At 57.7% G+C, this 24,373-nt stretch overlaps 1 protein-coding gene across 3 annotated transcripts; it reads left to right on the top strand.

Annotated features, from left to right (window-relative positions):
- Positions 1-350: 350 nt before the first annotated feature.
- Positions 351-24,373, top strand: STARD3 (StAR related lipid transfer domain containing 3). Of its 3 annotated transcripts, XM_037140586.2 has the most exons (16): positions 351-466; positions 4,709-4,784; positions 13,704-13,976; positions 16,638-16,715; positions 17,054-17,131; positions 17,254-17,307; positions 17,691-17,808; positions 18,030-18,128; positions 18,344-18,399; positions 18,729-18,821; positions 19,496-19,558; positions 19,715-19,810; positions 20,151-20,230; positions 20,322-20,426; positions 21,518-21,611; positions 22,034-24,373. In XM_037140586.2, exons 3-16 carry the CDS (start codon positions 13,755-13,757, stop codon positions 22,136-22,138), a joined length of 1,341 nt encoding a protein of 446 aa, XP_036996481.1. In that variant the 5' UTR covers positions 351-466; positions 4,709-4,784; positions 13,704-13,754; the 3' UTR covers positions 22,139-24,373. The 3 variants fall into 3 exon arrangements, with proteins under 3 accessions (XP_036996481.1, XP_053512578.1, XP_053512586.1); XM_053656603.1 differs by lacking the exon at positions 4,709-4,784; XM_053656611.1 differs by lacking the exons at positions 4,709-4,784; positions 13,704-13,976.

Genomic DNA, 24,373 nt, shown 5'->3' with positions numbered 1-24,373 from the left:
CTGAAAGCAGCTGGGAGGAAAGAGAATAGAAGTGCTTCCAGAGTAATCATGGATTCCTCCAAATCCTGTCCTTCCCATCCCACCCCCCCGCCCGGCCACCACAGGCCTCCTCTCACGAAGTTCCCTTTTGATCCCCTATGCCAGGCTTATGTGGCCCAATAAAGTCGAAGCCCCGGAGCTTCTTTCCCATTCCCCCCACGCTTACGAAGCCTGCCTGGAAGTCTAACTTAAGCGGGAGCCCCCATTTCCGGCCTTCGGGGCTGTAGGGCTTGGGGGCGGGGGCGGAGGCTGAGGCGAAGGGGTGGGGCTTACTTCCCAAAGCACGTCCCCGTTCGCTTTCTGGGGCGGACTCAGCGGCGGAAGTGGGGCCGCCGTAAGATCCCCTTCCGCTCGGAGGCGCTGCCAGGGCCCCGGAGCAGACTGCGGCTGGGGCAGAAGACTCCGGCCCGTGGGTGACATGCAGCAGGTGGGTCCAGCAGAGGTCACCAGGACCGGGTAGTGCTACGAGGGTTGTGTTTTGCTAGCGGACCCCGCCTTCTCGGCCGGTGTCCGTACTTGGTTCCGTCCGACCCTTCCCACACCCACCGCGTCCCAGGTTCCGCCCCCTTCTTCTGCTCCGCTTCTCTCTTTTACGCTCGGAATAGGGGGGTCTCTGACCCTCCGCGGCCCGCCCACCCGGGAGGGCGTCCCGAGTTGCCTTCTTGAGCCTGCACGTTCACTGTGAGGGGACAGGCGAGGGGGACGATATCTGGGTATTAAGGGACAGGAGTTGGGCGTAGGGAAAGGTCAGGGTTTCCTAATGAGGAAAATACGAGTTTCGGTAGGTCTGCGTCTCATTGACATCCGGTCTCCCTCAACTTCCTTTAGAATGACTTTCTAGTTGACATAAAAAGGGCCCTTTAAAGAAGTTCTTAGAGGTGCATAACACCAGCGACACTCATTCCTAACTGACATAATTGACATCTGCCCTCCTATTTTTTTTTGGGGGGGGGAGGTCCTCCGCGTCAGCTTCTTCTTATTTTCTATCTACTGCTCTAACAGTAGAAGTATTGTTTCACGTTTTATTCTGCTCCAGCCCCTCACTCTGTACACTGGATGGTCTCATCTACTCCCTGGGCTTCAGCTTTACATCATTTAAATACCCAAAATGCGTCCAGCTCCACAACTTAAGCGCAGCCCCTGCCTGGAGCCCCAGACTTGCCTATCCAGCTACCTACCAATTGGACAGGTCCACTTCCACTGGAGTTCTCCGTGTTTGAACTTGAATAGGTCTTTTCCCCTATAGACTCATTCTGTCCTTGCCACGCCCCATCCCAGAGAAGAACCTGGGCATTATCTCAGTTTCTCTTCTCCCTCAATTCCCACATCGAAAGGAAGACCTAGCCCAACTAACTTCCTTCTTTTCTATTACCACCACCTTAGTTGTGTTTCTCACCAGATGATTGCAGATGCTTCCCGCAACTTCTGATCCTGGCTGCCTGCACTCAGTCTCCAAACTGTAACTCTTGTGCCTGCACTCAGTCTCCAAACTGTAACTCTTGTGATCCTTTTATTTTTTTTTAAGATTTCATTTATTTTTCTTTAGAGCAGAAGGGAAGGAGGAGAGAGGGAGAGAAATGCCAATGTATGATTGCCTCTCGTGTATCCCCTGCTGGGAAATGGCCTGCAACCGAGGCATGTGCCCTGACTGGGAATCAAACCCCGATGGTGTGGTTCACAGGCCCGTGCTCAATCCACTGAGCTATACCAGCCAGGGCTCTTGTGATCCTTTTAAAACTCAAGTCTCATAGTGTTGCTGCCTTGCTTAAAACACTTTGATGGCTTTCCATGACCTGTGGGAAAGGCTGAGTTCTAGCGCAGTTTACAGAGCTCTCTCTGATCCGAGTCTCCCATGGGCACCCTAAGGTGCAGTCCTATGGCACAGTAGGAAGCACTTGCCCACGCTTCACTATTTTGTTTCTATACCTTTGCACACACCAGCTCCTCTACCTAGAAAGGCCCTTCTCTTATCTGCCAGGCTACCTTCCACTTGTCCTTCAGAGTGCTCTGCTCAGGTTGTACTGGCTCTGGATCACCTTTCCCCCAACCCCCAAGGCTAACTATTACTCTTCTATGTCCCTGTGGCACCCTGTCCATAATAACACAGTGGTTGAAAATGCAGACTCCTGAATCAGGCTTTCTGGGTTCTGACACTGTTTTGTGACCTTGATGAAGTCAGCGCCTCAGTTTCCTAATTCGTCAAACAAAGATAGTCATGTGCTACCTTATAGAATTATTGTGAGGGTTAAGTGAAATAATGTGTACGTAGGGCTTAAAACAGTGAGCACATGAGTGCTCAATAAATAAATGTTATTTATTCTTGTCCATATAAGAACAATATAGAGCAGTGGTTTTAACTTTTAATTTCATGAGCTGCTTAAGGACGGCTGAGGTGGTTTACTTATTCTGTCCCAGACAGAGCCTTAAAGCCTGGCTTTTTGTCAGCAAGTAAAATCCTGTGGTGGGGGGCACCGGCTGCAGGATCTGGATTTATTGAGTGAGAATTTAAAAATGAAAAAGAGCCCTGGCTTGTTTGGATTGAGTACTGGCCTATGAACCAAAAGGCCCTTGGTTTGATTCCCAGTCAGGGTATATGCCTGGGTTGCAGGCCAGGTCCCCAGTTGGGAATGCATAGAGGTAACCACACATTGATGTTTCTCTCCCTCTCTCCCTCCCTTCCCCTCTCTCTAAAAATAAATAAATAAGATCTTAAAAAAAAAGAGTGAAAAAGACCCAGACAGACCTGATGTCTGCTCAGTAAATGAATTTGGGAATGGATAAATGTTACATGACAAGCATTAATTCTGGAGAACTCTGGGCACCCAAGGCAGAGGAAGCCTGAGGATGGCTTCCCAGAATTGCTGACAATTAATGAGGGGCCTTAGTGCAAGAGGATGAGTTTGCCAGAGGGAGGTGGAAACCGGTGGACTTAGAGAATGGAGAGCTAGATTCTCAGAACTGAGCTCTTGTTGGGGGGAGGGGCCTGAGGTGGGCAGGAGGGCAGAGGCAGCCTCCACTGCTGAGATTGGGGATTCCTTTCCTCACTTGGCTGAGAAAGTGCCCCTTGGCTTAGGATCCTGCAGGGACCATGCCCTGGGGTGGTCCAGAAGCCCGGTACCAGGTGTTTAGGGGCAAGCCCCCTTGGGTGGGGTCAGCCTGTGGACTGAGTATGTGCAGAGGCTGGGCATTTGCTCATGCTGTTTTGTCTGTCTGGAATGCTCCTCCTCCTCCTTCCTCCAGGGATCCATGCATAGAATCTTCGAAGCCTAAGTCAGATGGCTCCTCCTCTGCGCGGCTTCCCCAGCCTCATGTACTCCATCCTGGGTCTGATGCTCCTTTCTCTCGGAGCCCACAGTCCTTTTTGTTCGCTCCTCACTGACAGCATTGCTAGCACCGTTTATTGTTTATCTGTCAGCCTCCCTTACCAGACCGGGAGCTGCGGAGTGTCACCAGGGACTAGCACAGTGTTTGGCCCATTGTAGGCTCCAGCATATGGGTGCTGCATTGAACTGGGCTCTCTTCTAGGGGAGGAAGTTACATGAGGGGGGACCCAAAGAAAAACAGGAATTATCTTCTGGAGGGCAGGCTCCTTGTAGTACAGATTTCCCCCATTAGGTGAGTGTTCTAGGAACCCATCTATAGCAATGTACCAGCTGGTGGTGTTGTGAGAGGCTGCATTCAGCCTCAGTGAATTTTTTAAAATACTCTCTCAGTGCATTTGCCTGTTTCACGATGGGTGATTTACAAGTGCACCTGCCCATACTGCAGTGAGTGTTCAGCAGTTTTTTGTTGTTATTTTTTAAGATTTTATTTATTTATCTTTAGAGGGGAAGGGAAGGAGAGAGGGAGACAAATACCAATGTCTGGTTGCCTCTTGTGTATCCCCCACTGGGAACTGGCCTGCAGCACAGGCATGTGCCCTGACTGGGAATCGGACCACAATCCTTTGGTTCTCAGGCCCGTGTTCAGTCCACTGAGCCACACCAGCCAGGGCTGTTCAGCAGTTTTTTTACCAAAAACGGCATGACCCTGGTGCTTTACCCTCTTTATTCACCTGATCTCAACCCAAGCAACTTTTTATTTTCTTTCCCCGTATGAAAAAAGTCCTTAAAGGGATATGTTTTGCTGATGTGGAAGAGATTTAAAAAAAACAACAACAACAGCAGAAGCACTAAAAGGCATCAAAATTGATGAGTTCAAAAACTGTTTTGAGCAGTGGGAAAAATGTCTCAATAAGTGTTTTATATCAAATGGAGAGTAATTTGAAGGTGACTGAAGTTTAAACATGTTAGGATACACAATTTTTTATAAATAAATTTTGTTTGTGGGGATCCCCCCCTCATAAGGGCAATAAATGGTATTGGAAAAAATACAATAACCCCGGCTGGTGTAGCTCAGTGGATTGAGTGCAGGCCTGTGAACCAGATGATCGCGGTTTGCTTCCCAGTCAGGGCACATTCATGGGTTGCAGGCCAGTTTCCAGCAGGGGATGCATGAAAGGCAACCATACATTGATGTTTCTCTCCCTCTCTCCTTCCCTTCCCCTCTAAAGATAAATAAATAAAATCTTAAAAAAAACAATAAAAATAAATTAAAAAATAGAAATAGATTGAGGTCTCCCACATCTAGACTTGTGCAGCTGAAACCAAAAATCCTGTACGTTTGACAGCTTATATTTGTTCGTTCCACTGAGTGGCAGAGAGTATTGGCTCCATTTTACAGATGAAGAAGCTGAGATTTGACAGGTAAGGTCAAAGTCACTTAGCATCCACTTCAGAATTGTCTCCTGACTGCAGGTCCATAGCTGTGCCCTGAAACCGCCTCAGAGTCCTAGTCCCCAAGGGGCAGCTGCCACGTCAGTGGGATAAGGGACAAGGAGCCCATCCCAGCTGACCAATTGTGTGTGCCAGTCGTGCACTTTTTCTGGCTGGGAAGTGGCAGATCCTGGCTTTCGTCCTGTGGGGGCTGGTGCTGGGAGGAGTCTGAGCGGAACCACCCCTAAAGCTACAGGGGACCTTCCCTTGAGTGGGCTGATGGGACTGAGATCTTTCCAGGAAGATGACTGGCCCTTTCCAGACTGACCTTGAGAACGTGATTTCATCAGCCCCAGGTTTTACTCAACAGCACGAAGGGGCGGGGCAGGGCCTGACTCACCAGCCCCTGAGTAGGCCAGGGCCATAAAATCACCGAGCTGGGGGCATCCTGACATTTAACAGGGCCTGGCGTGTGGAGTGGGTAGGAGGGCCGAGTGGATCTCGGTCTGTTAGGGTTTTCCAGTGACCTGTACCATCAGGACTCCCAGGCTGGGGAGGGGAGGGCGTGCTGATGAATGTAGTTTCTGTTTTGGCTTGACTCTTCTCTTTCCATTTCCCCAAAGGGAAGGAGAAGTGGAGCGTGGCCTCGGCCTCGCAGTCCTACTTGTCACTGCTGCCATGTCTTCTCTTTGAACTCCTACTTGTCCAGGAAACTTCCCGAACCCTCTGTGAGTGGGGCAGAGTAGGGCCAGTCAGCCGACTGTGGCAAGGCTGCTGGCGTGGGCCGCTGAGCCTGGAATTACAGGAGAACCTTGTATGTGCCATCCTGGGTCAGCTGCCTGAGACCAGAGCCCATCCTTCCATCCAGCAGCCCGATGGCACACTCAGTTCGGGCAAAGTGCCGTGTACTGGACTTGCTTGGCCTAGGGCCCTGCCTCTAACACTGTAGCCATGGCCCCTGACAGTAGTAATAGCTACTGTTAATCAGGCATAGGTATTTGTGTGTTATTTCTAATCCTTTTAATAGCTCTGTGCAGTGGGCACTGTACCGTTCCCATTGTATAGATGAGAAGACTGAGGTTCAGAGAGTGATTTGGTCAAGAGCACACAGCCTGCTAAAGAATGGCCTTGGGTCTTTGACTTGTGTCCTTTCCCCTGTTCCAGGGTGGGCATTATGGATCCATAGACCAATAAACTTCCTGGACATGTACATGGCCAGGCAGTGTGACCTGGGTCTCGGGCTCCAAGAGAGATGACTTGGAGGCTCTAAGCTACGTGTAAAGGAAGTGCTGAGCTGGAGTACTGAGATCTGGGGTTGGGGAAGCCTGGAGGGCAAGGGAGAACATTGCCCAGGAGGCAACATCTGAACTGTTCTTTTGGGTCAGAATTATTCCCCAGGGGGAGGAGGTCGGTCCAGAATGAGGGAGTGGGGGCGGGGTGGGGGGAGGAGTAGAGGTGCAGAAGGAAGACCAGCCATGCAGTGTCTTGGGAGCATTCAGTGGTCAGGAACGTTCTGGGGGAGGGACGGACTCCCCCCTAGCAAGAGAGGAGTACTGGGGTCTTGCTGAATCCTTCCTCCTTGACCTTTGCCCTCCAAGGAGTCTGACCTCCACTCCTCTCCCTGCAAGTCCAGGCTCGGGGGAGGGGAGGGAACAGCCAGCCTGCCAGGTAGTGGAGGGCAGGGCAAGACGCCATCAGAGGGCAGAATCCAGCTCCAGGTGAGGTGGTCTGGACCTGGCAGGGTGTGGCAGAGTGTGCGTGTGCGTGTGCCCAGGTAGGGAAGGGTGTAAGCGGTCCTTCAGCACGTTTCCTGAAAACCTGCCATGAGCCTGGTGCCGTTCTGCGTGGTGGGCACGCAGCCGTGGGCAGAGCTCTGGGATTCCCTGCTCTCGTGACGTTTGTGTTCCAGTGGGAGAAGACAGTCAATAAGCACAGACCGCTAGTCACACGTGTCTGGGGTGGTACATGCTGTGGAGAGAGAATAAGCAGGGTAAGTGGTTGAAGGGCGGGGCTAAGTAGGGAGTTCAGGGAAGGCCTCTCCGAGGGACATTTACAGAGACCTGAATGGGGGAAGGCAACTTTGCAGGGTCCTGGGGGAGGAGCTCTAGACAGAGGGCAGTAGATACAAGGTCCCTGGGGTGGGAGCTTGATGTGGCCAAGGAGCCAAGGTGGACTCGTGTGGCTGCAGCAGGAGGTTCAAAGATAAGAGGGGCGTGGAGGCCAGGGTGGGTGCGCTGGCCTTTCCACTGGGTGAGCTGGAAGCCATGGGAGGCTTGGGGCACTGGGGAGGTACGGTCTGCCTTTTCCCAGATTTCTCTGGTTGCCTCGTTCAGAATAGACTCCGGACGGGGGCAGGAGGTAGGGAGCCGTGGAGGGTGAGAGAGGAGGCCTCAGGCAGGGCGTGGTGGTGGTGATGGTGATCAGGGGCAGGTGCTGGCTGGGTTTTGAAAGAAGAGCCAACAGGATTTGCTGACGGTTTGGATGTGGAGGATAGGACCCTGGGCTCTTCACGGGCTCTGGCTGGGTTCCCATTAGCCTCTTCGGGGTCTTAACACCCGCTCCCTCCCTGGCCAGCAGATGCTCTGCAGGCAGCAGCTACACTTGGGTTTGGGGGTCGCAGTCCAGCCCAGAGGGAAGCCTGCGTACTGCTGGGGTCAGCTCTGCCCCATCCTGGCTGGGAGAGTGGCGGGCCCCTCCTCGTCTGCACGGCCCCTGGTTGGGGGTGTGGGGGGTGTAAAGCAGCGGGTGTCTGCAGGCCGCCGCACAGGCCGGGCCCGTGCGTTTGTTTCTTCTACGTGGACCTCTGCTCCCTCCCTGAACCAGCGCCTCCTCGGGCAGGACCCAGCCACCACTGACCTCTTCCACACCCAGAGCCTCTGCCCATCCGTGGCTTCGCCCTTACCCTGGGCACAGGGGCAGCTGGACCCAGAAAGCTCCAGCGCAGGCCTGAGGCCGTCACTCAGAGACAGCCAGAGCTCAAGACTGTCTTCCTCCCCCAGAGAAGAGGCAGGGATGTCACGCCAGCTACCCCTTCCTCGGCGATCACCCTGGGTCGGGGACTGTGCTCGGCCATTGTGTTGAAGCCATCGGTCCTTCTGATACCTGTAAGGAGTCAGTGCTGCTGCCACCCCCAGTTTACAGGGGAGAAGACGGAGGCACAAGAAATTCAGTTGCTAGTAAGATGGGAGTCCAGGGTTTGAACGTTCTGGCTTGGAGTCTAATTTTTTCTCGGCCTCACCAATTCCCCCTGATTTGTGCTGAGTTGGGGGCCTCAGGAGGAAGCCCCTGAGGCAGTTTGGGGTGCAGAGCAGGGAGGTGGGAGGTGTCGAGGGCCTGTGTGCACTGTCCCCTCACTCCAGGAGAAGGTTTGAAGGAGCCGTACTGCCCCAGTGTGGGTTGTTTCTGGACAGAGATGAGACTTGTGCCCTGCCCCAGGGCCATGGAGCACGGCTTCGGGGCCCGGCCCTGCGGAGGAGGCTGGGGTGCGAAGGGCGAGGAGACTCAGAGGAGACTCGGTGGCCCGTGTCCGATAACCGCTCACTCGCGTGCCAGGCACTGTGTGCTTCCCGTGCGTTGCTCTCTCTTCCGACGGCCCAGACAGCACGGGGTCCAGACAGGTGTCCCCAGCTTCCTGATGTAGCTTCTGAGGCTCGCACAGTGAGTAAGAGGCATTGTTCAGATTGTTGACCTTGGCCAGTTCCTGGCCAAGAGCTACAGGCGACTGGGTGTCATGCTACAGAGCGGTGACTCGAGCTTGTAGCCTGGGGGTGACCGAGGCCTGGCACGGACCCCTTCTGTGCCCCTGACACATAAGAGCTGTGGAAATTGAGACCTGGGGGGTTGGGCAGGAGCTGGGAACTAAGTGGGGCCAGGCACCAGTGGTCACGGATCAGTCCTGGCACTTCCTGAGAGCCTGTGCGGGGGGCCAGGACAGCCCCCCACTTCCTGCCCCCACCCACCACGTGGGGATTCACCTTTGCCTCCTAGACTTTGGCCTCTTTTTTTTTTTTTTTTTGAGATTTTATTTATTCATTTTTAGAGGGAGGGGAAGAGAAGAAGAGAAACATCAATGTGTGGTTGCTTCCCACGTGTCCCGTACTAGGGACCTGACCCACAACCCAGGCATGCGCCCTGACTGGGTATCGAACCGGCGACCCCATGGTTCGCATCCCGTGCTCAATCCACTGAGCCACACCAGTGTCTTGGCCCTATTGATACAGAGGTGAGGGAGCCCGACCTGAAGGCACAGAGAGCTCGCTCTGGGCCGCCCAGCAGCTGAGTTACAGAGCTCAGGTTTTGCTTTTTGGCGTGATTTTTATCACACGTCACTATAGTGTAATAAGCCCCCCCCCCACATTTAATGTCCCTTTTACCTAAACAGCCTTGCCAGCCACATGTGCTGTCTCAAAGCACCTGCTGTTTTAGATGCCAGCCCTGGAGGGAGCAATTATTGTTGCTTTTTTTATTGGGGTAAAATAAACATTTACTATTTTAACCATCTCGAAACGTACAGTTCTGTGGCATTGAGTACAGCAGATCCTCAAATAAACATTGTGGTTCAGCGTCGTTTCATTGCGACGTGGCCGTAGGAACTTAACTCTTGTTTGTGTCAGTTAGCCTGCAGTAAAGTGAGTTTCATTATGCTCAGTTTCGCTTAAAGCACAGAACCCGTCAAGGATGCTAAGTGGGGACTTAGTGTATTTTGTTGTTGCCTTTATTATTTTTTATTATCATTTTATTTGTTTTTTTAAGATTTTATTTTTTTATTTTTTAGAGAGGGTGAGGGAGGGAGAGAAACATCAACGTGCGGCTGCCTCTTGTGCGCCCCCTACTGGTTACCTGGCCCACAACCCAGGCATGTGCCCTGACTGGGAATTGAACCGGAGACCCTTTGATTCACAGGCCAGCGCTCAACCATTGAGCCACATCGGCCATGGCAATTGTTGCGTTTATTTAATGTGACTGTAGAAATTAAATCTCAAGAGTAGTGATACTTGCCCCAGATCACACAGCTGTTAAGGGCTGACTGAGACTTGAACCCTGATTCAGAGTCTAGTTCTCTTCCCGGGGTAGCAGCTGCCTGCTGCTGTGAATCCTGGACCCCGCCCGAAGCTCCCACTGCAGCTGGCGGTGCGTGAGGTTCCTGGGGGCTGGGAGAGGGTGTCGGGCCCTTTGCTTAGCTTCCCGCTGTTCCCAGACCTGATTCGCCTCTTCCTCCCCACTCCGCTTTCCCTTTCAGTCTAGGATGATAAAACCTCCAATTTATTTCCTGCTCCCTCCTTCCTCCTCTCCCTAAGCCTTAGCAGCGTAGCTTCTGCAAACACGTCAAGTCTGCCCCCAGCCCGGATGGACTGCTTCACGACACACATTCCATCCCCCTCCCAACACCTCTGAAGGCACACCTGGCCGGCCGGTGCAGCAGGCAGTGGGCTGGAGGGAGGTGTGCTCTCGGGGCCGGGGGAGGGGGGTGGCCCCGCTGTCTCCAGCCTCACAGCACTCGGGCCTGCCTTATCAGGAGGGTGGGCAGGGTGGCCCGGGGCCAGGCCTAGCTGTTCTGAAGTGCTTTCGGGAACTGCTAAGGGCAGTTCCAGGCCAAAACAGCTTTCACCTCTCAGACCGACAGGTGGTCTAAGGGCGCCGGGAGGCCTTTTGATGTCATCTAAGTGAGCGTGCGACCCCAGTGTTTACGGAAAGTCTGAAAGTCTGAGCGGCTGGGCTCTCTGTGACCACCTGCTGGGCCAGGCCCGGAATGGTCCTGTTTTTATCTGGTTTATATAGTGAGGTTACAAGTAATGTTTTCTTTTCATTCTTAGTTTCTCTTGCTTAAAAAAAGGGGGTTTTAAAAAACCACTGACTATTTTCCTTGGTGAGAAGGACTTGCCCCGAAGTCACCCGAGATCAGTGGCTGCCCGGACACGAGGGCTGAGGCCTTAGCTCCCGACTGGTGCTCATTTGCTACCAGCTCTGGCTTGTTTGGACTCTGAGCTGCTTTCCTGGGGGAAGGAGATACAGAAAGCCCTCCCCCGACTCTGGCCGGCCCCTCCGCCTCTGTGTTTGGCTCCCGCTCCCCCTGGCGGCTGCAGCTCCCAGGCTTCCCAACACCTCTGCTCTCAGCCCCTGTCTGTGTCTCTCGCTCCATCAGGGATGTCTGGGTGTGAGTGTCAGTGCTGTTGCCACTCTGAGTGTGTTTCACACCCGAGCTGCTGCCACCCAAGTCCTGTCCCCAGGGAGAGAGGGAGAGAGCCAGTGGGAAAGAGAGACAGACACAGGAGCAGACTGGGAGTAGGGAAGCTGGAGAGCTCTGCAGTGAGACGGGCGAGCGGGGGAGAGAGGCAGGACGAGGCGGACAGAGAGGACAAGGAGAGAGGAACACGAGAGAAACTGGAGGAAGGGGAGAGGCTGGTCTGATGGGGGTGGAGAAGACTGAGAGGCGAGAGAGAGATGGGGAGGAGCACGCAGAGGGACGACAGCACGTGGGCAAGGAGGGGGCGACAAAGACACAGGAAAGATAGAGAGGTGGTTTTCGAGAAACACAGGAAGGGGGAGAGTTGGAGACAGGTCTGGCAGAAGACAAGAGGGCTATTAGAGACCAGGAAATGTCGCCTGCCCTTGAGCTGCAGCCCTGTCACAGAGAGCGATGTGCCGAGCCTGCAGTCTGGCGCCAGGTTCAGCTGATGGATGGGGGGGGTCCCGTTGCCAGCGGCCTGTCACGTCCCTCCTCTGACGGCCTCCTTCAGAGTTGGGCTCAGCTTTTCTTCAGTGCCCTCCAGATGAGCTAGTGATGGGGACCCCGGGAGTGTGGCATTGGGGGGCAGCCTTGGACCGGTGCCTGTGCAGAGGCAGAGGGCTGGGTGAGCTGCCTTGCTGGCCACAAACTAGGGGCCTGTTGTGGACCCAGTAGGTGGAAGGGACTGTGGCAGGTGGTAGACACTGCAGAGTTTGGAGGAGACAGCAAACCAGGGGCAGACTGGGTGGATCTCGCCTTCCCAGGGTCAGGGACAAACATCGAGGGCTCCTCTTCCGCTGCCCCCAAAACTGTCTCCTGGTGCTGGCTGGCGAGAGGACTCAGGGAGACCCTTGATCGTGTCCTGGAAGTTGAGGCCCCACCACACTGAGTCCGCCCCTCTCTGGCTCTGGGCTGAACCTTTCCCCCACCCAGGAGACAGGGCCTGTTGGGGCGCCTTGCAGCAAATCAGTGGAGCCAAAATCTTAGGCCTGGGGACCACAAGGGCTGTGCCCCAGGGAGGGAGTGCCCCGGGGCCCCTTTGCTCTCTGGCATTCACGAGAATTTTAGCTTCATAGTTACTCAGGCGGTTAAGTCCATCCAGCTCTCTCAGCCTCAGGAGTCTTACCCTGTGGAATAGGAAGAACCATGCTGCCCTGTGTGGGCATGAGTCAAGGCCATGGCCACAGTATCCTATGGGCAGTGGAGCTCTGGGCCAGCCTTGGGTAGTGGCCGGTTCCTACTCTCTTTAGGGTGCCCTGGTCCTCTCTGCTGCGTGGCATGTTGCTGAGGGCCAAGAGACCCTCTGGATCATCCATTTATTCAGTAATCAATTATTAAGCACTTAACTAGGAGTCAGGCATGGTGCTAGGCCCTCGAGACAGCAGCGCCCAAGTCAGGTAAGGGCCCTGCACCCATGGAGTTTGCAGAACAATAAATAAGATCATTTCATAGTGAAGAGTCTGCTGAAGAACATGTATACATGACACTGAGACTGGGGACTGGTGGGTCGGAGGCTCTGAGGAGAGGGCTTTTTTTTTTTTTTTTTTTTAATTGATTTTAGAGGATGGAAGGGACAGAGAGAAAGAGAGAAAAACTTTGATTCGTTCCACTTTTATGTGCAGTCATTGGTTGCCGCTTGTAGGTACCCCGACCAGGGATGGAACCTGCAACCTTGGCATTGAAGCTCTAACCAACTGAGCTACCCAGTCAGGGTGGGAGGGCTTTTCAGTTGTTATTTGGAGGGGCTGGGAACAACATTCCACGCAGCAGCAGGAGCTGCAGGAAAGAGCTGTGTCCAAGGTCCCCGAGGTAGGACCAGGCTGCTGCATAAGGGACCTGGAAGAAGGCCAGGGTGGCGGTGAGATGGGGAGGCCCCTGAAATGAGCCTGGCAGAACTGCACCCCCAGGGCCTGGGCCGCAAGGGCCCGTGAGGTGGGCACTGTTATTCCAGGACTGGCCGGAGCCTCGGGCGGGCTGTCGGTGGGGAATGCTCGCTCTGGCAGTTGTGTGGGGCAGGGGCCGTCGCGGGGTGAGAGAGGCCACCTGGGGACGCCCGCTAGGAGCACGTTGTTGGAGTGTCCAGTTGAGGGACATGGCTGTCGGGCCTCAGGAGGATGGTGGGAGTGGAGCTAGAGAGAAGGGACCAAGATGTCCACCCACTGTCCCAGCTGTCCCAGCACAGGGCACTGGGAGACTCTGCTCCAGGAAGTCCCTCCCAGTTGCCATGGATGGGGGGGAGTGGTGGGTAGGGCTGGCTACAGGGAGGGAATGTGGCTTTGTGCTGGGAAAACAAAGAACAGAGCTGGGGGCCGTCTTCTCCTGGGGGTGGGGGCAGGCAAGAGGCTGCTGACCAGAGCAGAGGCTGAACCACAGGGCTGGGCTTGGCAGGAGCGGGCTGCGCGTCCAGGCACTGGGGAGGACCCCAGGGCCCCCCAAACTGGGCTTTGCAGGGGATGGTGAGGAAAGAAGACAGTGGGAGGGATGCTCAGAACCCTCCAGCCGGGCACTCCGGCCACTGGAGGGAACTGGGCTGTGAGGTTGGGAGGGGTGGGGCAGATGCATTTGGCAGTGAATGGGGTCTCGGGGAGGAGGGGCGCTGTGTGTGGAGGAACGAAGGGGGTTAACCGGACCTTTAGGACCCTCACATGCTTGAGGTGACCCAGCCACCCCGCCTCTGCCCCCAGCTGTGCCGCTGAGGCCCCGCCCTCCCCGCCTTGAGGTGGGGGCCCACCAGGATGAACAAGGCGTCCAGGGATCTGGCCTGTGACTTGGAGCGCAGCCTGCCGGCCGTGGCCTCCCTCAGCTCCTCGCTGTCCCACAAGCAGAGCCTCTCGTCACACTTCCTCCTGCCACCTCCCGAGAAGCGCCAGGCCATCTCCGATGTCCGCCGTACCTTCTGTCTCTTTGTCACCTTCGACCTGCTGTTCGTCTCCCTGCTCTGGATCATTGAGCTGAACGTGAGTGGGCTCAGGGAGGCCATGGGCCAAGCTGTATCGAGGGGGACACCTGGGCCTCAGTCACTCCATCTGCCACGTGGGAGGGTAACAGGAAGCCAGGGCAAAATGGCTCAGAGGGGTTGAGCCACTTGTCTCAGGTCTCTCAGCAGGGTTGGAGGCAGGCTATGAACCTGCTTCTGGATCCAGAGTTTACACTCGATTTCTGTGAAAGGGGGAGAGGCCCAACCAGCTCTGGCTGAACTGTTGAAATCCTTGTCTTCTTTCTGCCCTACATTGTTCTCTGGCTTCATTCATTCATTCAGCTGACATTTTTTTGAGCCACTACTATATCCCAGGTTCTGTGCTAAAAGCAGAGGGCACAGTGGAAAAACTTCCAGTTCTCAGTGTCCCCCAGCTCTCCCTGTCCGTTTTGGGCACTCCTCCAGTGGATGCGCCCCTCCCAGTGCGGCCTCAGGGGCTGGGGAGATGACCTGCCTCCAGCGCAGGGCTGGCAGCCCTCTCCCGTGCGGCACTGGGCCAGCTGGTGGTAGGGCTCCGTCTCCGGGTGCTGCCGGGGCAGAGTGGGACCTGACCACCAGGGCAGGAGCCAGGGGAGCAGGGCAGCCACACTCGGCGCCATCCCAGCCCCTCCTTTGCGTCAGCTGCGACCTCAGCAAGGGACTCGGCCTTTCCAAGCCTCCCTTCGTTTTCCTTCTATGAAGCGGGTCAGCGATCTGGAGGGCAGACGCCCTTCCTCCAGATCTCAAGCTCAGGTGACAGGAAAACGATGACTCTGTTGAAAGAAGCGAGGAGGTTAGAGGAGGGGCAGGCCTAGGGGTGAAGAGGTAAGTCTGATTCTGGACACGCTGAGCTGGAGGGCAGCTGGGGTCCCGCAGGCCACTGTCTTTTGTGCGCAGCAATGGGTCAGCACCTTCCTCGAGGTACAGAGAGCCACAGCCATGGGGGACTTCAGGGACCATCTCACCGATGAAAACGCTGGGGCCCGAGAGGTTCGGAGCAGTCCAGAGAGCTTCCAGAGTCTTAGGCTTCTTCCTTGGAAGGGTCCTAGCCAGCGTCAAAGGAAGCGCCCACTCTTACCAACATTGTTCATTCAGTGCGTATTTCCTTGCAGAAGAGAATTGAAAATATTTTGATAATTTTATTTTTGAAATTATCTGGCTGCGTTGGCTGTGATAACTCCGAAGTCACCCTGCATATTTGGGAATTCTTGCAAAGTGAGAAAACCTAACCTCCAAATTGTCTTTAGATGTAATGAAAATCTTCAGAATGTTGGACTTGGCACTTAGTAGAGATAATGTAATGTTTCACTTGGTAGACACTTAAAGTTGTATCAGCGTTCAGTTTCTGTAGCTTTATTTCCGTAGTTTGGAGCCCACATGGTTTTAGTTCTCTTGACAGCCTGGGCGTGGCCTGGTGGCTGCGAGGGCCCCCTCGGGTTGTAAGGCCTCGCCGCCGGTGCACTGGCAGCTCGGGGACTGGAGCCCGGCTGTGGTGAGTCCTGGCGCAGTCGCTGCAGGCAGGTGCCTGGGCAGAGGGCGAGTGCTCTGTGAAGAGGAGGGTGGAGGAAGGCCGTCAGGGACAGTGACTGGTAGGGGTGGGAGGAGCTGGGGTGCCCAAGAAGAAGTGTCTGAGGAGGGAGGGGTGGGCCTGCGTGGGGTTGGTGTCAGGCCAGGGTGGGGGGGCGCAGAACTTTGCGGGGCTCAGGATGGTCTTAAGGCTTAGGCACGTGGCTGGGATGTGCCGGGGGTCCTAGCATCAGTGGCCAGAGAGGGTGCAGCGGGGCGGGGGGGGGGGGGAGCCGTCCAGACTCCTAGCTCCCTGTCTCAGCATCAGAAGCACCAGGATGCTTTGTAAAGACGCCTGATGCTCAGCTTGCCCTAAGACTCATGAGACTCAGTGGTCTGAATATCTGTATCTTTAACCAGCCCCCCCCCACCTCTGATCATCTGCCAGAGATTATAAGCCCCAGTCTGGGTAGTTGTGAAGGGTCTTCCCCCTCAGGCTGTCGCCTTGCTGTCGGCCTCCACCCGGGTACCCTCTCTACCTAGCCAGGGTCTCCAGGGTCCCACTGAAAGTGCATGGGCCCTGGCAGAGCCCTGGCAGGGACAGGTCATGAAGAGCCTGCCTGCTCTCCTCGCCATCCTCTCCAGCAGCGTGATGGATTTTGCCCATTAAACACAAACCTAATCAATTGATTTGCCACCTGGGGCTCCGTCTGACACCACTGCCTACCCCGGGCCCTCATCACCCCAGATGGCTGGTTGACTGGGAAGATGGAGCACGGAAGTGTGGGGGGAGATGAGATTATGTGAGGCAGGCTCCCAGCACCCTGTCTGCCAGCCCTACCTGCTGGCGTAGGGCCCGGTCCCCGCCCTGCACGGCCCTGAGGCCCTGCCAGCGCGGCCCTGCCTGTGGTCATCGATGCTGGAGCCCTGCTTGCCTGGGCTGCTTGGATCCTGGGAGGGTGGTGTTGGTGCTGGGGTCCCAGGCCTCTGGCTGAACTCCCCTGGTGCCCCGAGACCCCCTTTGGGTGGTGGCTTAGCGTCCACAGCCTCTCTGCCAGGCCCCACCCTGCCTCTGCCTCCTCCCTGTTCCGGGAGGTGAGGGGCAGTCCAGGGACTGGGCTCTGCCTGTAGAGCCGATCGTATCCTCCTCTTCCAGACGAACACGGGTATTCGGAAGAACTTGGAGCAGGAGATCATCCACTACAACTTCAAAACTTCCTTCTTTGACATCTTTGTGAGTGACCGTGGGGTCCTGGGAGCAGAGGGAGCAGGACGTGACCCTGGCCAGACTGCCTTCGGCAGCACATGTCTCCACCTGGCCGGGCAGCCCTCGGTTTTGAAACAGGTTCCTAAGTGAGGTCCCACCAGCAGAGAGCCCCCAGTGGGAGGGGGGAGACAAAGCCCGGGTCCCAGATGGTCACATCCAAACCGTCCCCAAACTCAGCTGCTCTCTCTCGGGACAGGCACACCCGCATGGAGGGAGCCTGGGGTAGCAGGTCTGGAGGGGGAGGGGAGCCTTCCGCAGGGGTGGGGACCGTGGCTTGCCCGTGACAGCCTCCCCACCGCCCCCAGGCCCTGGCCTTCTTCCGCTTCTCTGGGCTGCTCCTGGGCTACGCGGTGCTGCGGCTCCAGCACTGGTGGGTGATTGCGGTAAGACGCCACGCGCCTGGCAGCCGGGGACCCTGGTGGGGCTGGTGCAAGGGGTCGGCTGTAGGAGGACTCACTCCCCAGCGTCTGTTTTCCCTTTCTCCTTCCTCCCTTCTCCTGGGCAGGTCACCACGCTGGTGTCCAGTGCCTTCCTCATTGTCAAGGTCATCCTCTCTGAGGTCAGTAGCTCAGGGACTGGGTGGTCCGGTGGGCATCTGGCCTGAGGGATGGGCTTCTCCTAAGAAGGGACCGTTGCTCTGATTCTGGGTGTCTGGGTTGGGGGAGGGGCATCCTCTCCTTTGATATTCCAAGTAGTCTTCTTCACTGGTTCCCCCTACGAGCCCCTCTGCGAGTCCAAGGACAGGACGTCCCTCCTCCAGCCTCACCTCAGTTTGTCCTGCCGCAGGACTCATTCATTCCTCTCAGCGGCGTGTGCTGCAGAGGGTCCTCGGGCTGCTAGTGCCTGAGCGGGGTCCATGCCAGAGTTGGTAGCCCCAGGCCGGGGCTCTGCTTTAGTTTGGGGTGCCCCCCTGCCGTGGAGCTCAGCCCCCTCTCTCCACAGCTGCTCAACAAAGGGGCATTTGGCTACTTGCTCCCCATCGTCTCCTTCGTCCTCGCCTGGTTGGAGACCTGGTTCCTTGACTTCAAAGTCCTGCCCCAGGAGGCCGAGGAGGAGCGATGTGAGTGTGTGTGTGGGGGGGGGGCAGGGGGCAGCGAGGGGCACCCCAGCCCGGAGGGAGGACGATTCTGGGCATGAGAGCCAGTTCTCAGCTGCCTTGCCAACCTGAGTAGCTTCCAGGAGCCCAAGAGTGAGCCGGGCGGGGGTGGGGGGGTGGGGGCGCCACAGGCTGCCTGACTGTCCTTGGTCTGGAACAACGGCTGCCCGTGTCTCCTCTCCCAGGGCGTCTTGCTGCCCAGGCCGCTGTCGCCCAAGGGCCCCTACTGTTCTCTGGAGCTCTGTCCGAGGGCCAGTTCTATTCACCCCCAGAATCCTTTGCAGGTGAGGGCTGGTGTTTGGGGGAAGTTCCTTCAGGGAGGGAGGGGCTTTGTGAGACGCAGGGTCTGTTCCCTCTGTTCCTTCCGCGGTCTCCCTGGGGAAAGCCAGCAGTCCCCGCACACACTCCTCTCCCCACGTCCCGCGTTTGTGTCGGACCCGTGACCTCCCCACGCTCTCCCCCCACCTCTTTCCACTGTCACCTCGTGTGTTCTCTGCAGGGTCTGACAATGAATCGGATGAAGAACTTGTTGGGAAGAAAAGCTTCTCTGCCCAGGTACTGGGCCGCCCGCCCCACCCTACCTTTGGAGCGGCCCCCCCCCCCCCGCAAGGGCCAGTGCTGAGAGGGTGGGCCCCAGCAGCTGGAATGCCTGTCAGTGCCATTTTGAGTGTCAGCCCCTGGTCTGCTGGGCCCACTGTCCTGCCTCTGGCCGGGGAACCTGTGCGGGGTCGCTGCAGCCGCAGCGCCCGGCTTCAGCGCCCCTGAGGGCACGACCGGGTGGGGCTTCCATGAGAGCTGTGCCGAGTGTCTAGAGAAAGGACAGCCAGGAGCACAGTGCGGTGCCAGCCCCGGGCCGACCCCTCACTGCCTCCGTCCCCGGCCAGGAGCGGGAGTATATCCGCCAGGGGAGGGAGGCCATGGCCGTGGTGGACCAGATCTTGGCCCAGGAGGAGAACTGGAAATTCGAGAAGAATAATGTAAGAAACCTCTCTCTCACCTGACCCGCCCACGTGTGTTGGGAGTTTTGACTCCTTTTCTGAGGCCAGAGAAATAAGCCTGAGGATTACAGGGCTTGGAACCATATCCCTGCCCCAGGAGAGGGGGCTGGGCCCTGGGGGAGGCCTCTCGGCAGGAGGTCAGGCTGGACTGGATCTTTCCACGGCCCCTCCTCCTTGCTCCCCCCCAGCCCCCACCACCCTCATCTCCCTGCTGCTCTGCTTCCTAGGCTTTGCTTTGAAGGGAAAGCCAGGCATCTACCCTGTGTTTGGTGTTTCGTTTCATTAAGATCAAAACAACATTATCTGAAAAGATGGCAGAGAGCTCGGAAAACAGGGAACCGTTCCCGGCCCTTTCTCTGGCCAGTTCCCCCGACAGCCCTTGTCGGCCTGCAGACACGGCCCTTCGTGGTTGTAGCCACAGCTGCGCGCCTCTGTACTTTAACTTGATAGCAAAAGCCTTTCTCTCCTGGTTGTTGGACATTTGTCAGAACCAGTGTTTTTAACAGCTGCTCCAGTGCCCCCAGACTCCTTCATTTTTCTGCCCCGAGCTGTTTAAAAACCTAAAGTACCTGTGACCCATTCCTGAGCTACCAGCCCACGCCCCATGCCCTCCCCCCCGCCCACCTCCCTGCCACCCTCTGTCCCTCCCACAGGAATATGGGGACACTGTGTATACCATTGAGGTTCCCTTTCACGGCAAGACATTCATCCTGAAGGTGAGTGAGGGGAGTGGGTGTCCTGGAGCCTCCTGCCCCATCTGGGACTTAACATAGGGGCCGAGGGGTCCTCTGTCAGGATTCTCCCCGCCAAGAGGGACAGGCGGTGGGCCGGAGCACAGTGGGCCCCCCAGCGCTCTGCCTGCCCTGCCCCAGGCCTTCCTGCCGTGTCCTGCGGAGCTGGTGTACCAGGAAGTGATCCTGCAGCCCGAGAGGATGGTGCTGTGGAACAAGACAGTGACCGCCTGCCAGGTGAGCCTAGCCAGGGGACCGGGCCATCTCTCAGGACAGAGACCGAGTGACGTGGCAGGTCAGGGCAGTGATGCCCTAGCATGACCACTTACCCCAGGGGACCTGAGTCACATCACTGAGGTCTTCTGTGCCTCAGGTTCCCCATCTGTAAAATGGGGTGACGGCACCAGTGTCTCCCAGAGGGGTAGGGAAAATGGACAGGGCACCTGGCTGGGGCCCCACGAATGGGAGTGGCTGTTAGTGAAGGGACCCGAGCATAGCGCAGGCTGGGCTGCGGGTTTCCCGGGGGCTCGGTTCTCCCGGGGTAGGCTGCGCTCACGTCTGCGCTAACGGCCCGCAGATCCTGCATCGGGTGGAAGACAACACCCTCGTTTCCTACGATGTGTCTGCAGGGGCTGCGGGCGGTGTGGTCTCCCCACGGTGAGTAGCACCGTACCCTTCTCTCAGGCAGCCTTCCTGCCCCCTCGTCTTGGGCCTGGCACCCCCTGGACCTAACCCTCCCCCCTCCCAGGGACTTTGTGAATGTCCGGCGCATCGAGCGACGCAAAGACAAATACCTGTCATCGGGCATCGCCACCACCCACTGTGCCAAGCCCCCAACGCACAAATACGTCAGGTGAGCCTGGCCTTGCCCAGGGTCATCCCAGCCAGCCCTTCCCCAGGTGGTGCTGAGGACAGGGCAGGGTACAGTATGTGCAGCTGAGGCCCTTCTCCTGCTGAGGCCACCTTCCTGTCCCCTGTCCCACTGGGCTTTGCCCTTCCCGCCCCCTAATCCTGCTAATCGGCTGCTCTGTGTGCCGAAGGCTGGGGGAATAATGTCTGGACCCATGCCACCCACTCTGGAGGGCAGCCCCAGGGGTAGACTGGGGGTAGAGCCAGCCCCCAGTGACCCGATCAGGAGACTCGAGTCCCTTGCCCCTCCTCCCCCCGCCCTGTCCCGCTACCTTGCCTTTCTCCTGGAGCGCTCGAAAGTCCTGCCAGAGGAAGAGGAATTATATTCTTCCTGCCGCCTTTTCCAGGCTCCCTGCCGTTCTCCATCTGTCTGATCCTAGGCTTCAGTGCCGCAGGCGGCCTCCTCCCAGATACCCCGCCCTTTCCCTTCCTTCCTGGGGTTTGCAGAGAGCTCTGTTCTTTGGGTATCAGGCTGGGGTTCTGGTCTCGGCACCATCACACTTGCTGGGTGACAGACAAGCTCATTTCTGCTCCAGGTGCCAACTTCCTTATCTACAGAGTGGGCTTCAGAATGCCCAGCGAAGTTGTGGGCAGTTAAATGAGTCAGGATGTGAACCACACAGCCTCCCGAAAGCTCCCGAGAGGCCGCCCCCTCCTGGAGGCCGCCAGCACTGCACTGCCCCCTGAGCTGGGCAGGCGGGAGAAGTGCCTGCCGGCCCTGCCCCTCTCAGCTGGAGTTGACCTAGACTCTCTGGACAGAGGAGTTGAGGGCTGGGAGGGTGGTGAGCCCCGGGTGTGTGTGCAAGTGCTGCACAGGTGTCAACTCCCCAGGGAGTATTTGAGCCTCCGTGGTGGGGGTGGGGGTGCGGGTGCAAACTGCAGCCACAGGCCCTGCTCAGGCAGGGGGCAGTCACTAGACCAGTAGCTCCCTTCTCTTTCCCACCATATCCAAGATGGACCAGGAGTGCGGGGCGGGGGGGGGGGGGGCGCGAGTCAGGCTCCAGCGTCACTCCAGCGGTGCCCCTCTCTCTGCAGGGGAGAGAACGGTCCTGGGGGCTTCATAGTGCTCAAGTCAGCCAGTAGCCCCCGCGTCTGCACCTTCATCTGGATCCTTAATACAGATCTCAAGGTGAGGGTGCTGAGGCCGCAGGGCAGGCTCGGGGTGGTGTTGGGGGCCCCCACCCTGTGCAGAGCCTCCCCTACTCTCCACCTCCTTTCTCGCCCTCAAATTTGGGGCAGGATCCACATGGTCTTGGTGCCCTCAGTTACCAGAGGGCTTGTGCCTCTCCTTTCATACCTCTGATGCCTGAGGCCCTGAGGAGGGGCAGCCAGCTGCCAGCCCAGCCCCTCCCGGGTCTGTTTGTGTGGCCGATGCCAAGGCCTGGGCACAGCATGTTCCTTCTGCCAGAGGTGGGGGAGAGGGTGTCCCCGGCTGCACTGCAGAGCTGCACCTGCACCGTGGCCCGGTGTGCTCCCGTCGGGCACCCCTTGTTGAGGGAGGAGCCCCTGCTGAGGGCAAGCCCTCCTGGAGCTAACTGCCGCCTCCCCCAGGGCCGCCTGCCCCGGTACCTCATCCACCAGAGCCTCGCGGCCACCATGTTCGAGTTTGCCTTCCACCTTCGGCAGCGCGTCGGAGAAATGGGAGCCCGAGCATGAAGATGCCCCCTCGCCACCCTGCAGGCCAGGGTTCTGGTGCCACAGCCACCAGAGCCAGAGGAGGGGGGGGGCTGCCCACAGAGGACCTGCCTCCCGCAGCAGGAGGAAGAAGTTTCCCCCCACGGCAGCCCCCTGGCCGCAGGCTGCCAGGCTGCACTGTGTCCGGAGCGACGGCCCTGAGCAGGTTGTGGGCTCTGCTGCTGGGGCAAGTGGGGTCCGCCCTGCGTGTGTGCAGCGCGTCCCCGCCTCCTGGGAGAGGAGACCCGCTGGCCCCTGCTGAGCCAGGGGCGGGGTCTGGAACTCGAACCTCAGACTTGATGAGGGAGGCCAGGGCCCTGGGCAGGACAGAGGCCAGACAGCCTGTCACCGGTGTTCCGGTGCAGGAGCCCCTTCGTTTGCCTGCTCACTGGTCATGGTTTTTGGGGATTATTTAAAGGGTCTGGGACCGTTGTCCACGTGTACTTGTCGGGGAGCGGGCGGCAGGTGGGCATGGAGGATGCTGGCCGCGAACCTCTGCCTCTCCCAGCTTCTCTGCCTCCCCTTGGGGCCTCCTTGGGCACTTTTGTAATTTGAGCCAATTAATAACATGAACTCAAAAGAAAAAAAGCAACTCCTCCAGCCTGGCCTCTTGAGGGAAGGAGCCGGAGCATCTCACAGGTGGGGCAGGAGTGAGCCACCACCCTCCACCGAGGCCAAGTACCTGACCTGTCCTCACACCCCAGAGCCAGTGGGGACTCGGTTCCTGCCCCCACCCACCCTCCCAGCACACACACACTTTCCTGAATGGTTCCACCGGGCAGATGACTGGTTAGAGAGAAATGCTCCACCCTGCACCCGGCTTCTTGTGAGGGAGGGCCAGGTCAAGGTCTCCGGGCCAGGATCTGGGAGGAGGTAGGGGAGACCCAGCAGAGCCCACAGCAGGCCTGGGCTGTTCCTGGGGTGCCGGGTCCGACCCGGGGCCTGAAGGTGGGGTCTCAGCTTCCTGGTCACTGAGGCTTCCCGGGGATCTGCCCCACGCACATAGCCCCGCTGCCCTGCCGCGCTCACTGGGGGCAGCATGGAGTCTGGCGAGGCCAGGGCTCCCAGAGGAGCCGGCTTGCCTGGGTTGGGGGATGCATCGTGCTCCTGGCTGGCCTGTGACCCTGGGCAAATCTGTGTCTCAGCCCCCAATTCTTAACTTTTTGTGAAAATGGGACTCATTATGTCACAGGGCTGTTACAAGGTTAAAAGGTAATCAAGACTCAGGTGTAGAGCCTTAGTACTCAAGAGTGTGCAGTTCTGCCCCAGGCGGGTGCCAGCTGTCTCCACAAGGTCCCCATCTCAGCCCCTGTCACTGCCTCTCCTGGCGCCCTTTGCTTCTCCACTCAGCATTTCACATTCCTTCTCCCCTCTGCCCACCTCACTGTGTCAGCTTCTTGCACCAAAATTGCTGCTCTTAGGTGCTGGGCTGTCCCGGCAGCCGCCCTGCTCCCCGTGTACCAGGGCCAGGCCCCGCCCAGGCCAGTCGGAGCTGCCGGGCCCCAGAGCTCTGGTCAGGCCATCATGACCGGAAAGTGGGGAAATGAAGCCCATGCCTACTTCACAGCTGGTATGGGCCAGGGCCAGATCTGCTGCTGACTGTCACTCATCAGAGCCCCCAGGTTGTCACCTCACCCCACTTGGGGTGTCGGGAGCAGAGCTGGAGGCCACTCCCACACGTACTGGCTGGACTCGGAAGACCACTTCTCTGACCACTGGCCCCAGGGAAGGGAACAGCCAACAAAGGTCCGCACCGGGCTCCCAGGTGTGGGATGAAGTCCAGGATCCCTGCTTGAGTGGGGGTGGCCATGGAGAGCCAGGCCTTTCTATGCAAGTACCTGAGAATGTTGTGCTGTCCCTTCCTGCAGAGGGGACAGTCCAGGGGTGTGCCCTTGAATCCGGGCAGAGGAGAGCAGTGGGATGGGGGGAACTGACCGCCTGGTGCAGAGCCCAGAGGGGCCTCAGATCCTACACTTCCCTGCTCGGTTTACAGACAAGCCACTGTCCTCCCTGGGGGCTGGGCGGGGGGGACGGAGAACAGGTGGCAGGGTGGCAGGAGGCTGGGCATGTGCCTGGTCTCGGACAGTGTCTGAGGAGTGTCAGATGCTCGGAGGTGTCGCTCTGAAGCCCCCAGCCCCCAGCAGAGGGTCTGGATCTCTTCAGAAGCTGGCCACCTACTCGGGGCCGGCAGGAGTCCAGGTATCCCAGCCCCCACCC

Source organism: Artibeus jamaicensis, unplaced genomic scaffold, assembly GCF_021234435.1.
Source record: "Artibeus jamaicensis isolate MK-2021 breed Jamaican fruit bat unplaced genomic scaffold, CSHL_Jam_final contig_1998, whole genome shotgun sequence".
NCBI lineage: Eukaryota > Metazoa > Chordata > Mammalia > Chiroptera > Phyllostomidae > Artibeus > Artibeus jamaicensis.
The sequence above is the reverse complement of the archived record's forward strand: the minus strand, read 5'-3'. Positions and strand labels throughout refer to the sequence as shown.